The sequence below is a fragment of the Spinacia oleracea genome, chromosome 1 (assembly GCF_020520425.1).
Source record: "Spinacia oleracea cultivar Varoflay chromosome 1, BTI_SOV_V1, whole genome shotgun sequence".
NCBI classification, from domain to species: Eukaryota; Viridiplantae; Streptophyta; class Magnoliopsida; order Caryophyllales; family Amaranthaceae; genus Spinacia; species Spinacia oleracea.
In genome coordinates, this window is record NC_079487.1 from 51,338,000 (window position 1) to 51,354,348 (window position 16,349).

Genomic DNA, 16,349 nt, shown 5'->3' on the forward strand with positions numbered 1-16,349 from the left:
TAAAATTGTTAAACATATACAGTAGGTCAATCATAAATTCAATATTTACATACAAGATTCGCAAATATTTAATTTAACATTATAAAAGTTACACATTTTGCATTCGAAAAACTAAAACCTCCGAAAAGTCATAGTTAAGCTTCGAATTTTGAGCTAATAGGCTTTAAAAATCATTTAAGAATGAAAAAGAATTTATGTTTTAGGAAGTGAACCATTTACAAAGACACTCAAAGCAGATACATAAACCTTTAGAACATATTCCACGATAATTAGAACATATGCAACAATAATTTAGAACATATGCAACAATAATCTAGAACATAAGGTGATATCATATAGAAGTAAAATTTGTAATTTCTAAGAATCATATAATAATGTAGAACATAGGCAGTTATTGTTTAGCACATGATCGAGCAACAAGTACCACTAGTAGAAAAAACCCCTGTTGCAGCCCCCTTGTTGCAGCGTACAAGTATAAATACGCTTCAACAACCAGTCGGTCAACGCGGGTCAAACCCTTTAAAGGGTTATCGCAGCGTACATTTTAGTTGTTCGCAACAAATGCGTTTGTTGCAGCGTACAAAATAAAAGCCCGCAGCAACAAACCTTAGTTATTGCAGCGTACATGTTAATGCCCGCTGCAACAAGTCCGCGTTTCAAATTAAAATTTTTACTTTCCTAGTTGCAACGTACGTACAAACCGCGCTCAATCATATCTCTGTTCCTTCTCTGCTATAGCTCCAAGCTTATCCAAGGTCGCCGTCGAACTCAGCTCGCGTCGCCGTCGAACTCAGCTCGCGTCGCCGTCGAACCCAAGAGTTGCTCAGCTCGCGTCGCTGTCTTGGTTCCGTTGGTTGCTCATCTCCCCGTCGCGTCGTGGTTCAACCCTGCTTCGCTGTCTTGGTTCCGTGGTTCCGTGGTTCAGCCCTGCGTCGCTGTCTTGGTTCCGTGGTTCAGCATCTCCCCGTCGCGTCGTGGTTCCGGTGGTTGCTCGGCGTCGTGGTTCCGGTGGTATGGTGTGTTCAATTTTTATTTTCGTTTTTTATTTTCGTTTTCAGATTAGGGTTCAATTTTATTTTTTGATTTTCGTTTTGATTATTGTTTTTGATTTTCGTTTTTGATTTTCGTTTTGATTTTCGTTTTGATTTTCGTTTTTGAAACTTAACGACTCAACGAAGTAAATGGGGATTGCTATGTTTCCGAGTATAGATCTATTTCTTTAAAAAGCACACAGCCACTATGTTTCCAAGTAATGGGGAATGGGCTAAGGCTGTTGCTGACTGCTACTCACCCCTTCAGACTGTTGTTTGGATGTTATTTTGCTGATTTCCAAGAGGCTTTTGGATTACCTTTTTTTTTTTTTAATTTTTTTAATTTCCAAGTATGCTCAAAGTGTTGAATACATCACTTAGATCAGTAGTATCAGGCCCTTAGTTCCCTTCTTCCTTCCCCGAGGTTACAGGATTTTATTCTGGCATTACCCTTCTTCCTTCCCCGAGGTTACGTAAGCACTTAGTTCCGCACTTGAATGCTGCGATAATGCCAATAACTTGAATAATGTGATTGCTATGTGGTGATGTGGTAGATAGTTAATTTCCTGTTACATGCATTCTATGAGAAATATCTGAATTTGGCCCTCGAACTATTTTCGTTTGATTTTCGTTTTGATTTTCGTTTTGATTTTCGTTTTGATTTTCGTTTTGATTTTCGTTTTTATTTTGATTTTTTTGGCTGTTTTTCAATTATTTCTTTTATTTGCAGTTAATTGTGAAGATGGGTAGATACGCATATGGTTGAAGAGAGGGGCGATGATCGTACTGCCAGCATAATCTATCATCGTGCTTGTTCGAATTTCAACAATTGCATAAGGTATTGATATATCTAATTATCTTCATAAAATTTCTCTTTTCCTCTTTTGAAAGTTGAAATCAATAGTACAGTAAGTGCATATCATTTTTACGATAAATAAAATTTGGATAAGTATAGTAAGTGTAATAATAAAACGTGTACATTAGTATTCTATGCTTAAGTATCCATTCCGTTTTACTTATTATGACTGTTTTTGGACTTCTAATATCACTTCAGTGAAGCATTGATAAACTTAAATGATGTAACCAAAGATTTGCGGAACTTCTTAATGATTTTGTGACTTCTTAATATATGTGTTTATGTGTGGAACCTTTTGTTGTTGTTATTAGTAATGAGTCGTCGTTGGATGTATGGTGACCATACTACGGCAGAATACTTGAGTGGGGTCGCAGAGTTCATTAGATGTGCTTTAGCACACCAACGGAGTACAAAAGCCGAAAAAATCTATTGTCCCTGCCGTGATTGTAACAATATCAAGCGGTTAGGTGACATTGATGAAATTGAGGATCATTTATTTCGCCGTGGGTTTAAGCAAGATTACCATGTTTGGTTTTGGCATGGTGAAACAATACCTGATCGTCCAAGTTCTAGTGTCCATCAATTTGATGTTCAGAGTAATGAGAGTGATGATGATATTTATGAGAATAATGAGACGGATGATGATGAGGAAGAAGATGATGAAATAAATGAGATGATGGATGGGCTGAAAGATCACTTGGACGAACGACCTCAGATGTTCGAACAAGTATCAAAGGCTGCTGAAACTCCATTGTATCCCGGTTGTACAAAATTCAGCAAGTTGGAATGTGTGTCAATACTTTACAACCTCAAATGTAAAGGTGGTTGGAGAGATGAACACTTTGACACCTTATTGGAGTGGGTAGGTGAATTTTTGCCGGAAGGGAATGATATCCCCACCTCTACCTATTATGCCAGGAAATTGATGTGTCCCTTAGGCTTAGAGGTCGACAAGATAGATGCTTGCCCAAATGATTGTATCCTTTACAGAAAAGAGCATGAACATTTGGATGAGTGTCCAACATGCGGCGCATCTCGTTACAAACGCAAAGGGGCAAATTCAGCTAAGAGGGGCCCGCCTGCTAAGTCTTTGTGGTATCTTCCAATCATACCTAGGTTTGAGCGTATGTTTTCATTGAAGAAACAAGCAAAAAACTTAAGGTGGCATGCGGAAGTGAGGAAGAAAGATGGACTCCTTCGACATCCTGCAGATTCTGTTCAATGGAGAAATATTGATAAGAAATATCCTGAATTTGGTAAGGAGGTTAGAAATCTAAGGCTTGCTTTATGTGCAGATGGTGTGAATCCATATGGAACTCTAAGCAGTCAACATAGCACATGGCCGGTTCTTCTAGCAATTTATAATCTTCCTCCATGGCTGTGTATGAAGCGGAAGCATATCATGTTATCACTCCTCATCTCGGGGCCTAAGCAACCTGGAAATGACATAGATGTGTACCTGGCTCCACTCATAGATGATTTGAAATTATTGTGGAATGAAGGTGTTTCAATGTTCGATGCACACACCAATTCAAGCTTTACATTGCGAGCTATGGTTTTTTGTACCATAAATGATTTTCCGGCATATGGAAACTTGTCTGGATACAAAACCAAAGGAGAACAAGCATGCCCTATATGTGAAGAGGACATGAAGCCCACATGGTTGCATAATTTCAAGAAAAATGTTTACCCAGATTTCAGGAAGCACCTCAGTCGATATCACCCTTATCGTAAGAAGAAGAAAGAATTCAATGGGTTCACCGAGGAAAGAGTAGCTCGTACGCCTTTGACAGGATCACAGGTTTATGAACGAATAAAAAATGTTGAAACCAAATACGGCAAGTGCTACAAGTCCAAGTCTAAAAAGGGTGTTTTGTGGAAGAAAGTATCTCCATTATGGGATCTTCCCTACTGGAGAGATTTGTCGGTTAGGCATTGTCTCGATGTAATGCACATTGAGAAAAATGTGTGCGATGCTATCATTGGGACTTTGCTAAACATGCCTGGAAAGACTAAGGACAATGAGAATGTGCGGAAAGATATGAAAAAGAGGAATATTCGACCAGATTTGTGGCCTGTTGAAAAATCTGGTGCGGGTGGTACTAAGACTTATCTGCCTCCAGCGTGTTACACAATGTCAAGAAAGGAGAAGAAGCAGTTTTGTGAGTGCTTACATGGAATTAAGGTTCCCTCGGGATATTCGTCGAATGTAAAGCGCCTAGTATCTCTCTCGGACCTTAGGTTGGTTGGTATGAAGTCTCATGATTGCCATGTAATGATTAATGTGTTTTTGCCAATTGCACTTCGTGGGATATTGCCGAAACACGTGAGACATGTTATAACAAAACTTTGTGTGTTTTTCAATTCTATATGTGCTAAAGTGATTGATCCGGAGAAATTAGATTCTTTGCACAATATGCATAGTTTTAAGTTTCTAAAACTCATTCGAACCTATTTATGCACATTTAAGGCTCGTTGGGTCGTTAAAGGTCATATATAGAGCTAAAATGACATTTTCGCTCCCAACTTTGAACTAAAGAACCTAAACACTCATTTTAATCCTATTACATGACTAATATGCATAGTTTTAAGTTTCTAAAACTCATTCCAACCTATTTATGCACATTTATGGCTCGTTGGGTCGTTATAGGTCATATATAGAGCTAAAATGACATTTTCGCTCCCAACTTTGAACTAAAGAACCTAATGACTCATTTTATTCTTATTACATGACTAATATGCATAGTTTTAAGTTTCTAAAACTCATTCGAACCTATTCATGCACATTTATGGCTCGTTGGGTCGTTATATGTCATATATAGAGCTAAAATGACATTTCCGCTCCCAACTTTGAACTAAAGAACCTAAACACTCATTTTAATCCTATTACATGACTAATATGCATAGTTTTAAGTTTCTAAAACTCATTCGAACCTAATTATGCACATTTATGGCTCGTTGGGTCGTTATAGGTCATATATAGACCTAAAATGACATTTTCGCTCCCAACTTTGAACTAAAGAACCTAAGGACTCATTTGATTCTTATTACACGACTAATATGCATAGTTTTAAGTTTCTAAAACTCATTCGAACCTATTTATGCACATTTATGGCTCGTTGGGTCGTTATAGGTCATATATTGAGCTAAAATGACATTTTCGCTCCCAACTTTGAACTAAAGAACCTAATGACTCATTTGATTCTTATTATATGACTAATGTTAATTGACTATTGTTATAGGAATTTTCGCATCCAAAGAAGTCGAATTCTAAGCCTAAGTCCAACTTAGAGGTCGTGGGTAGTTGTGATCGTAAAACACAAGAATCAACCACCAAAAGCAAGAAAGCGGGACTTGTACACGATGCAATTCAAGGTCTTGGCCCGTCATGCAAATACTTGCAGTTTATCATGACTTCGGCGCCTGATGATATATATGATAATACTACCATCCCATTGGCGGCCTCAGTTTGGCACTCGGATTTTGATCAAGAAACATACATAACTGCGTCTGATATAGGAGAGTTCCTTCGCGGGGCGTGCTTAAACATTTCAGCGATCCAAGTCTACATATTGTAATTAAATGTTTTATTGTTGTTAATAAAACTATTATTTCTTTGAAGTTTTTTCTCTTTATCGATCTTAATAGTGTAATCTTGTTTATTTTGTAGGTGTTTATTGCACGATCATGCCAAATCATTTGAAATGTCTCGGATTTCGTTCATTTGTCCCGAGATTATGTCAAGCACTAGAATCAAGGCCGACCCTGGAGCGCCAACAATGTATTTGAAAAACATTTTCCAAGCTGAAATTGAAAAGGAGAAGATGGGTAATCCTAACCTAACTAATTGGTTTTTAATCCCATATAATCAAGAGTAAGTGTGTTATATTATATAAGTTTCATATAAAATATTAATTATTATTGTTATTAAATATTTAATATATCATTTATAAATTATACAGAAATCATTGGAATTTATACGTGATGGACCTACGTAGAGGTTATGTATATATTTTCGATTCTGCTAGAGATCCACGTCGAACAGATTATGCATGGGGAATCTTGAGTTTGTAAGTTCTTTTGCTTACAAATTACATTAGTCTTTAAGAAACCTAAGCCAAAATCATATTCATGAGTACCCATGTTTCGTTAATTTTCTAGGGCATACCAAGTGTACAAGTGCAATGGTGGGCATTGTCCGAATAAAACGAGTTTTAAGTCGTGTAAACCCATTCATATAGAGGTATAACATGTTTCTTAATTAGCTTTTTGCTTTGTTTTTATTAATTATTGGCCTTGCAAGATAAAGTATTATGTTTCTTAATCAGTGTGCTCAACAAATCGGCGGAACTGAGTGTGGCTATTACGTTATGAAGTTCATGTTAGAGATAGTCACGTTACAACATGACTATGAAGGCCGGCTAGATGAGGTAATTAAGTAACTAATTGATTCGTATTCTAGACTATTAATACATTGTCATTAGTTGCTTGAATGTTAAAATGTGACATTTCATTTGCATTTAATCGATCTAATATATGCTCCATCAATTTTTTGTTTTTGTAAGGTCTATACTCCGAGGACTGCGCCTTATGCTAGTGAGGAAATTGATGTGGTTCGTGAGCAATGGGCGAAGTTTTTTACCACCAAGTATTTATTATTGACCTGATGGCGCTTGATCGTGTTGGTTTAGATGTTATAGAACAATCTTTTATGTTAAAATGTATGCGTACTTTGAAATTGGAACGTAAATGTATTTAAATGTATCGGTATGTGCACTTTTGGTTTTGGGATATATACAAAACTCCAGTTGTTGTTTTTATATTTGTTATACAGGTTGCGTTATTCTATTATTGTTTTGACAGGTTTCTATATTTGGTGCAAGGCACTCTAGGTATCCCTAAACAAAATTAGAATTTTCCCGCCAAAAGTGCTTTTTTGCAGCGTACATATATGTTGTACGCTGCAACAAGGGAAAAAAATTTCGCAAAAATTCAGACTTGTTGCAGCGTACAAATAAATGTACGCTGCAAAAAATTGAGTAATTCAGACTTGTTGCAGCGTACAAATAAATGTACGCTGCAAAAAGTTGGGTCTGTTGCAGCGGGCTTTTATATGTACGCTGCAACAAGTCCAAAATTTTGCCAATTTTTTGGCACTTGTTGCAGCGTACATCTAAAAGCCCGCTGCAACAAATCACTTTTTGCAGCGAACATGTACGCTGCAACAAGTTCAGACTTGTTGCAGGCCCCCCAGTTGCAGCATACGATGTACGCTGCAACAGGGGTCTAAAAGCCCGCTGCAATAAGGGTTTTTTCTACTAGTGTACTTGGAACATAAGCAACAAGTATTTGGAACCCTCAATCTTTCCACAATACTCAACCCTCAATCTCTTCGTTTGCTCAAACTACAATGAATTAAATTTTGAATATTAGAAATAATAAAATAGCATATGTTCTGAATTTACAAAGTAAATGTTCTGAATTAACAAAGTAGATGTTCTGAATTCACAAACTAAACGTTATGAATTCCTAAACTAAATGTTATGAGTTCCCAAACTAAATGTTCTCCATTCCTAATCTAAATGTTCTGAATTCCCTAACTAAATGTTCTGAATTGACAGATGCAGATAAAAGAGAAAACACACATGCAAGTAACAAACACAATACACATAACTACACCCAACACATAATTGAAGACATCATAATTGACAGTAGCTTCAGTTTTTCCATCAAAGTGAGCTTTAGTTTCTTCCCTGCAACATATGAAACAAATTTAGTTATGTTTTAAATAATGTATATATTATATTAAAAACAATATAAGTTATATTGTTCTAACCAATGAAGCTATATGTTTTAACTAGTGAAGCAACTTATTCTAACAAGAGAAGCAACATGGTCTAATAAGAGAAGCTATATGTTCTGACAATTGAATTTATATGTTCTAGCAAGTGAAGTTCTATGTTCTGTACATTATTCATATATGTTCTAATCAGCTAAGCTACATGTTCTAAGTAGTTAAGCTATATGTTTTAACAATTGAATTTATACGTTCTAAACTTTCAGTTAATAGAAAATCAGATATGCTGAGTTGAACAACTTGAATCTAGCCTTTAGTATAGTATCTTCACTAAAAGGATTACATTCACAACATATTACTAGGAGAGGCATAAACATGTTCACGCCAACAAGCTAATTGTAAGGGTATCTCCATACCTGGGCTCAAAATCAGCTATTGAGAATGTAAAAACAGAGAAGTGTTCGGTCTGAAGTGTATCATGGATAACAGAAAAGACAAGCAAGAAATAATGATAGTGGGAAATTTATTTGTACAACTAACAGGGAAGTTTTTTACATTTCTTTCATTAAACCCCACCCACTTTCTTTCATTAAACCCCGTATGTAAAAATTTCCCCGTTAGTTGTGGCATCCTCATCTTTGCACATATTTTCAATCAATCTATCCCGGAAAGAACTTTGGATTTCAACAAGATGCTCCGCTGGCTTAATTTGATTGATAAGAGCTAGGAAATTATTCCTCTGCTTACTGCAAATTTTTGCATTTTGACGCATGTGATATCTAGGAATGGGAAGTGTTACATTTTAAATAAAAATGCATGTAGTCAATGACCATCCAATCAAATTCTAGCACCAATCACAAATAAAAAGCAGTAGATTGCAAACGAAGTGGTCTAAACAATACTACAGAAGACATTATGCAAAGCTTGGTTTTTGGCCAACAACGTACATCAGTATCAACATCCAGAACTCTTAATTCTTCTATAGAATCTTTAGCACAAGACTAGGTAGTGTGTTTTTTAAACTAAGCAAGAATTGAATGACATCATGTTAATTATAGAGATGCAAGTACGAAAACACTAAAAGTATATCAATAAAAAATAATGTAGAACACCTATAATGATTTTTAAAGAGTAATAAAGACAATAGTACATAGTTCTGCTAACTTATGTGACATTTCTAAAAGATGATTTTGGCGATGTTTCCAGTTTAGAACATAAGCGAGGATGATTTAGAACATAATCAAGGGTGATTTAGAACATAATCCATGATGATTTAGAATATAGGCAAGGATGATTTAGAACGTAATCAAGGGTGATTTAGAACATAATCCTGGGTGATTTAGAACATAAGCAAGGGTGATTTATTAGTGAATTGAAATTTTCATGATCAACAAAACAATTTTCAGATAACCTAAAACATAAATTTCAATTTCCCTAAAATCAAGAGCATGAGTTTACCAATTAATTAGTAGAAACTATAAAATTCTTTGTGTTCAAATATCGAACTATTTGAGTATATTAATGATAAAGTTATGCTTGCATCATTATGAAAGCATTATTCTTGCATTAGGTTTCAGCTTATCACAGATCATAATATCAGTCCACAGTATTCTTAAGTTCCCAAATAAATCTAAAATGTAATTCAAAAACAAAGAAATCCTTGAATTCCTAACTAAACACACAAAAAGGTTAAAAAAAAGCATTGAATCCTCTCCAAATTAACCTAACTACTTCTACTTACCAAATATTATAGCAGAGATGGAACAAATTGAAAAATAGACTCAAAATTTGAAATCATACCTTGAATAAGCTATATGTTCTAACAAGATAAGCTTTATGTTCTAACAATTGAATTTATATGTTCTAACAAGTGAAGTTATATGTTCTAACAAATGAAGTTATATGTTCTGTACATTATTCCTATATGTTCTAATCAGTTAAGATACATGTTCTAAGCAGTTAAGCTACATGTTCTAACAATTGAATTCATATGTTCTAAACCTCAATTAATAGAAGATCAGATATTCTTAGCTGAACAGCTTGAATCTAGACTTTAGTATTTTCAATAAAGATCGTTACATTCACAACATATTACTAGGAGAGGCAAAAATAAGTTCACAAGAGAGCCTATAAGCAATCTGACATAATGTAAATATGTCATGCTTGAAATATGGGCAAAAAATTCAAAGGTAATGAAGATAACTAGGGAGCTAAGATGACATGTCAAATGCTTGGAGGTGATGCTGGTAATTGTTATTTAAGACTTAATATAATGAAACTTGAAAAAGAAGACGGGTGGAGAACGAAGGGATTACTTTTCTAGGGAGATATGGAAGAATCTATTACCCCTATTAGTTCCTACCAATATCAGATGGTACTATAAACTCCCATCAAAGCTTCTTCATACGATATCACCTCTGAAATCTAATTGTAAGGGTCAACCAAGCTTAATATCAGATATTAACAATGTAAAAACAGAGAAGTGTTCGGTTTAGCTCCCAATAATATAACTTATACGCAAAGACCCACTCGCCTTCCCTATAGCAAGCTCAAAAATCCCCTTTTGCTTCAATTAAACAAAAGTTCATTACATGACATGGAGACACTGGAAACAAGGAGAATTCAGGAGCAGGTAAGCACAAGAATACCTACTCTATTTATATTATCAAAGAAGGTACGAGTTTTATTCAATAAGAAAAAGAACATAGCAAATCAAACTGGGAGAACAACTTGTGGAAGTGGATAACCAGAGAAACTTTTATAGGATAAAACATCTCAAAGTTAAGCTCCTTTATATGTAGCTATATTTATTCAGAAGTTTTGCATAGTTGCGAGCATATGCATTGATGAAGTTTTACATTTTGATGTTCTAAACATTAAACAATTTTGTTCTGAACAGTGAACCTTCATGTTCTAAATGTTGAACCTTCACGTTCTAAAGAATTGAGATTATAAAATATTACCCAACATTTTCAAGGATGTCCTTCTGAAGTGCTTGTTCGACTGTAAGGCGACTAGTGCGTTGTGGCTCTGATGTTTTGACGCGTTTAATCTCATTTTCGTCATATGAATTTTCTCTGTTTAAACATTCAGAATATACAACTATAGGTTATAGAACATCATGAATTAATTCATAAAATAAATAAATCAGAAAATATAGAAAAAAATCACAAATTAATTTAAAAAATCAGAAATTAATGACCTAAAAATTCAGTAGCTAATCACAAAATTTAGAAATATTAACACTTAATTGCAAAAACTAAGAACAAATTGATTATGAATTAAGAAAAAAAAAATAACAAAATAATCAGAAAGATTAAATCATGACTTAGAACATTCAATCGATTATTACCTATAATTCTTCTCGATCTTCTGAATCTGAATTGTGTTTGTCGTCAATTGTTTTATGCAATATTATCTTCACTTTTCATATTTTTCCTTAAAATCAAAAGTAAACACAAATTAACTTAAATTGAATTCTAAAACAAGCGAATAGTTCTAAATTTGCGTATTGTTGTTTACCTTCTCCGTTCGTAGGTTTTTCAGACTGATTTTATGATTTTTCTGCTTCTTCATCTTCAATTGTATCCGAATTCAAAAAAAATTAGCTTAAAATTGCCGAAAATTGTAGAAGAAAGTAAGAAATATACAAGAATTCGACTACAAACTACCCGAAATCAGCGAATAATCGAGTGAATTGAAGCTTCATCGGCGTCTTTTTAAGATTTAATGGCAGTTTTTTGAGGAGAGAGAAAATGGTGAGAGAGAGAGGAAAAAGGTTGAATTTTAGAGAGAGGGAGAGAGAGTGAATGTCTGATATTAGTTTTAGTGAGAGAAACGTATTTCCTTTTATTACTTGGTAGGTGGGAGGTTAATCTTAGCCCTTGAATTTCATCTAATCCTACGGATTAGATTCATTCTCATATATACTAGTATACTCACATAGGGACAACCACCCCTTAAGATGAGAACTGAGAACTAATCTCAGCCCTTGATCAATTCAATCCAACGATCCTTATCTCGCACGACCAAACCTAAAAATAAGGGTAATATGGTAATTCTGAATATCTGAATGACCTCCTCTCTCAACCCGATTTTCATATTTTCTTTCTCTCTCTTCCTTCTGTTTTCTCTCTCCTCCTGCAAACCCTCTCTATTGCTTCTCGGTCTCCTGGGAACGTTGGAATTTTTCTCTCCCCTCAATCCTCACACATCTTCAATCGAAGCTTCAGGTTATAATTCAATTCATTAATGGCGTTTGCACACAATATGTAAGTTATCTCCCTGCTTCTACATTTTCTCTTCATAAATCTCAAATTAGGGTTTCAGAATCATTATAAATTTTCCCCAAATGGTCAATGATGTTTTATGTTGAAGAATAAATACGATTTACTATATAAAATTTAATTGTATCATCTGTTCTTCTTTTTTACTTTTAAATTATTTAATTAGATGTTCTTATCTGTTATTTTTTTTCTTTATGTTTCCTCTTCCTGTTTGTTGCACACAAGGTTGAGTATGCACTAACTCAAGGCCTGGAAGTGATTGCTTTCGTAGGTGAGACTTTGGAGCAACTTGAAGGAGGGACTACAGTGGAGGTAGTTGCAACTCAGACTAACGTTATTGCTGGTAAAGATAATGCTATTTGTTTTGAACTGGTTTTACAGGGAGCTTATCCTTTCTCAAATCCTCCAATAGGCAACTTATCCTTTTTTAAATCCTCCAATATCCATTCTCTAATTTAGTGATCCTTTACTTTTGAATCAATTTTGTTTACTTTTACAAGTTATTTGTCTACTTTTGAATTGAACAATAGACAAAATGTACCATTACATTCTAATTATTCCTACTATATTTCTCATTGATTAGATGGACAGATAGAAGACTGCAACTTGTTTTATTTGTTTTGTGTTGGTTGTTTCTTTTTCTTTTTAATTCCGATTTTTGCTTTTGTGGGATTCAACAGTTGTTGGGCTTCAGACTAGATGAGGTGAATTGATGGATGAAGTCATGTACTTAGTATCATAATTTTCAAAGAAGTGTATATGTTTAAGTACTAAGTAGTTGGGAATCTACAAAATAAATCCTTTTGCTTTAAAAAATCCGTGAATGTTTGCTGATAAACCTGTTTAGAATTGTATCTGAATTGTATTTTGTATGGTTGTAATTGGTGAATTTAGTTTTAATTTTGGTGAATATTATGTTTGTAATGTTGTTTGATTGTTGATTATACCTCTAATAGGCTGCCAATCGTTGGCTGAAAATGCAGAAGTATGTTCAGATGCAAAACTTGACGAATGCTTCAAAGTACTTGGTTACCACTGGAGTGTGCTTCGATTTAACGATGTCACACGCCAGAGTGCTGTAAAATTATGGCAGCTTAAAAGTATCGGATCCTAGTTCAGTATACTACATGCAGCAACCTCATGTTTTTGTTGTTCCCGTAAGTGTTGTTGAGCTGAATATCTTTGATAAAGTAGCTCAATTTTTGCAGCCTTTGTGTTTTAAGATTTTACACGTGACTTCATATCGTAATAATGTTTAATAGCGTTAATCTGTGTACCTCAGTTCAGAGTGTGAGCTTTGTTTGTTTGGATAGCCTAATCTTGTTATTAAGTATTAACTGCTTCATGTTATCTTGTTTAATACGGGGTAGACATTATTTAAGCTACATCTGACCTATATGGCAGCATCTTAACATGTCTTCTCGTCACTTCTTGGGCAGGAATAATAAAAAGTCTCTGAAATTTCATCAGCTTGTTGTCACCAGTTGTGTTTGCTAGGAGAGATAACCAGTTATGCATAAGAGAACTGAGTAAGAGACTAGAGTGTGAGCAGAGTCTATGGTGTAATGTATTTGTCTCGATTACGCTATGTTGGTCCTAGTGTAGCTGCTCTGGCTTGCTTGTTGTTGTAGGGTTTTCTAAGGGTTGAGCAGGTCATGCTTAGGGTTTGATCAGTTTCTGGTCATGTTATGTTTGTGGGTTTTTGAAGCAAGTTGACCATGGATGACTTTGTGCTATTGGCTTCAGTCAGTCTTCTCTTCCTGGCCGTTGCATCAATAACGCTATTGAGCTAATTTTCACAAGTAATCTGGGCCTTTACTTTTGAATTATTTTGATTTACTTTTTTGGGGTTTTGCTTTACTTTTATTTATTTTATTTAAAAACACTAGCCTACTAGCTTAATTGGTAGAGCATTGTGCAAATGCACAAAAGACGTGGGTTCGAATCCCACGTAGGTTCGTTACTTTTGAGTCTATATTGTTTAATTTTGATTTTATATTGTCTACTTTTGAGTTTATCTTATTTACTTCTTAGATTTTTCGAATTACTTCAGAATATTATTGGTTCTTTTTGGAGTTGTTTATGTCATTTTACAATTGAAGTTTATTATTCAAGCATGTATGGCCGAGTTAGGAGTCCCTCTTACTAAAGAACACGAATTTCATCAGGTAACAACATCTTTCTTGATAATACTACTGCTCGCGAGCATTTCCAGGTTTACAGCTGTGATAACCTAAGTGAAGCATTAAAAAAAAATGCAACAGAATCCAACTTTGTTAAAATGAATATCACTAGTGAGTTTTTTGGAATCAAGGGGACAAAAAAGGGGTGTTACATAGGATATTACTTCAATACCAGACCAGTCACCAGGCACCCTTGTCAGTCTCTCCCTACATTTTCTATATGAGTAGAACAAGGATTTACTCTTAAGATTTTCTTGTTTACTTTTAAGTTTCTTTAATTACTTTTGAGATCATTATCTACTTTTGAGTCTCTTTACGCATGTAAATCACCAACCTATGTAGGATTTGAACCTACATCCATGTGCCATAGCACATTGCTCTCCCATTTGAGCTAATAGGTTACGATTTAATGTTTAAGGAAAATATAACAATCCAAGTTCCATTATTATTCAGTTCACTTTTAGAGAGATTCGGTTTACTTTTAGAGAGATTCAGTTTACTCTTGACAATAATTGTACCTTGATGACCTATGGAATTGAACTACACATAAAGAAAAATATCAAAACTCGGATAGCATGCATAAATAAGATTCAGAAGTACCTTAAACAACAAGAAAACGGTAACTATCAAATGATTAATGAATCAGATTATATAACGAATAAATTTCTTAAAGCAGGAATAATATTGGAATCTAGAAAGCAAGCAACATTCCATGTACAACAACTAGTGCAAGTGACTGAAAATCCTACATTTTATAGGGGTAGAAGCAGAGGTAATTACTTGCTGAGAAGCTCTTGTTCACTAGAGAATGGAGACCACTGGATAATAGTATCTAAATTGATATGCCAATCATCAAGGGAACTGCACAACATCTTTGTCCCAACTTTCCCTTTCTTCTCATACTTAATCTTAATGTACACAAAAACAAAAAAGAAAATTGGTTACCAATCAATCAAAAGTATTAAAATAAATTTGTTTCCTCGAAGAAAAGCAAAATATTAGCATGCTTAACCTCCTCCCTATCCATGGTAATCCTCACCAACAACATATCCCTCGTCTCAGTCTTCCTCTCAATTGTCTACTCGTCCTAAATAGGAAAGCATGTTCCTAAATGCGGTTCCCATCCTGCAAAGAGTATTGGCCAATCACCCTTTATTTATTCAAGGCCATACAATTACACGATTACAATTTCAGTTTACTTTTAGAAATATTTAGTTTACTTTCACATATATTTAGTTTACTAATTCAAGGGTTAAAAAATTACCTTTTGGCAAGCCTTTCGTCATTTCTTTTCTGCAAAACAGGGTAAAAACAAAGGGTTTGTGTTAGAACAAAAACACAAGTAAATCTTCTTATATCGTTTTCAATACGGAGTATTTACTTTTAAGTTTAATTTATTTACTTTTACTAATTATTTATTTACTTTCTTTATATGTTGTACTATTCAAAGAAAAACTTAGAGGATAAAATTAGAGGATCATATTAGTTTTTTTTTTTTTGGTAAAATATACAGTAGAACTTTATTACCGAAAAGGTAAAAAAAAAAAAAGCAGAATCCAAGCAAAGAAACAACAAACAACATATAAGGGTTCACATACCGCAACCCTGACAAAACAACACAACTAGTAGATGCGAGAGAGCAGCTAGAAGCACAAAAACAAGAGACAACAGGATCGACCAAACTGCAGAAGAGCATAGCATAGCCTACAAACAGCAAGTCAGTCCACAATAGCAGCCCTCACAACTAGCAGTTGTTGGACAAACAAAAGCAATAGCTGCACTTAAAACAACCTGCAACCAGCAGACCAACCAAGCAACAGGAAGCACCAACTGCAACAAACAATCACACTCACACTGCACACTGTAGAATCACGGCAGAAGACATCCAACATCAGAAGCAGCAGCTGGAACAAAAAGATTTTTTTTGTTTACTTTTAGAAGGATTGAGTTTACTATTAGAGAGAATACGTTTACTTTTAGTCAATTTGGTTACTTTCATTTTGTGTCAATACACACAACTGTCATACCTCCAAGAAAACATAATATTAAACAATATTACAATTATGTACAAGGTTTAAACTGAAGTTATGATATTTCCGTGAAGAAAGACATAAACACAACATTCGCGAGAGGCACTCAACAAAAACACCACCAACTGAAACCCAACAACAACATCTCAACAGCAGCTACTCGTAG

At 34.6% G+C, this 16,349-nt stretch overlaps 1 protein-coding gene across 1 annotated transcript; it reads left to right on the forward strand.

Annotated features, from left to right (window-relative positions):
* The first annotated feature begins 5,138 nt into the window (after nucleotides 1-5,138).
* On the forward strand, nucleotides 5,139-6,707 carry LOC130465879 (uncharacterized). Its single transcript, XM_056834695.1, has 6 exons — nucleotides 5,139-5,461; nucleotides 5,558-5,761; nucleotides 5,850-5,957; nucleotides 6,049-6,130; nucleotides 6,216-6,317; nucleotides 6,453-6,707. The coding sequence occupies exons 1-6, from the start codon at nucleotides 5,298-5,300 to the stop codon at nucleotides 6,552-6,554; spliced, it is 762 nt and encodes a 253-aa protein (XP_056690673.1). The 5' UTR covers nucleotides 5,139-5,297; the 3' UTR covers nucleotides 6,555-6,707.
* Nucleotides 6,708-16,349: the final 9,642 nt, after the last annotated feature.

What these genes read in the sequence shown, in the direction of transcription:
- LOC130465879 (XM_056834695.1), top strand. Translation starts at nt 5,298, where the DNA reads ATGACTTCGGCGCCTGATGATATATATGATAATACTACCATCCCATTG. An exon ending in GCGATCCAAGTCTACATATT is followed by an intron (nt 5,462 to 5,557) that starts GTAATTAAATGT and finishes TTTATTTTGTAG; the next exon opens with GTGTTTATTGCACGATCATG. An exon ending in GCATGGGGAATCTTGAGTTT is followed by an intron (nt 5,958 to 6,048) that starts GTAAGTTCTTTT and finishes TTAATTTTCTAG; the next exon opens with GGCATACCAAGTGTACAAGT.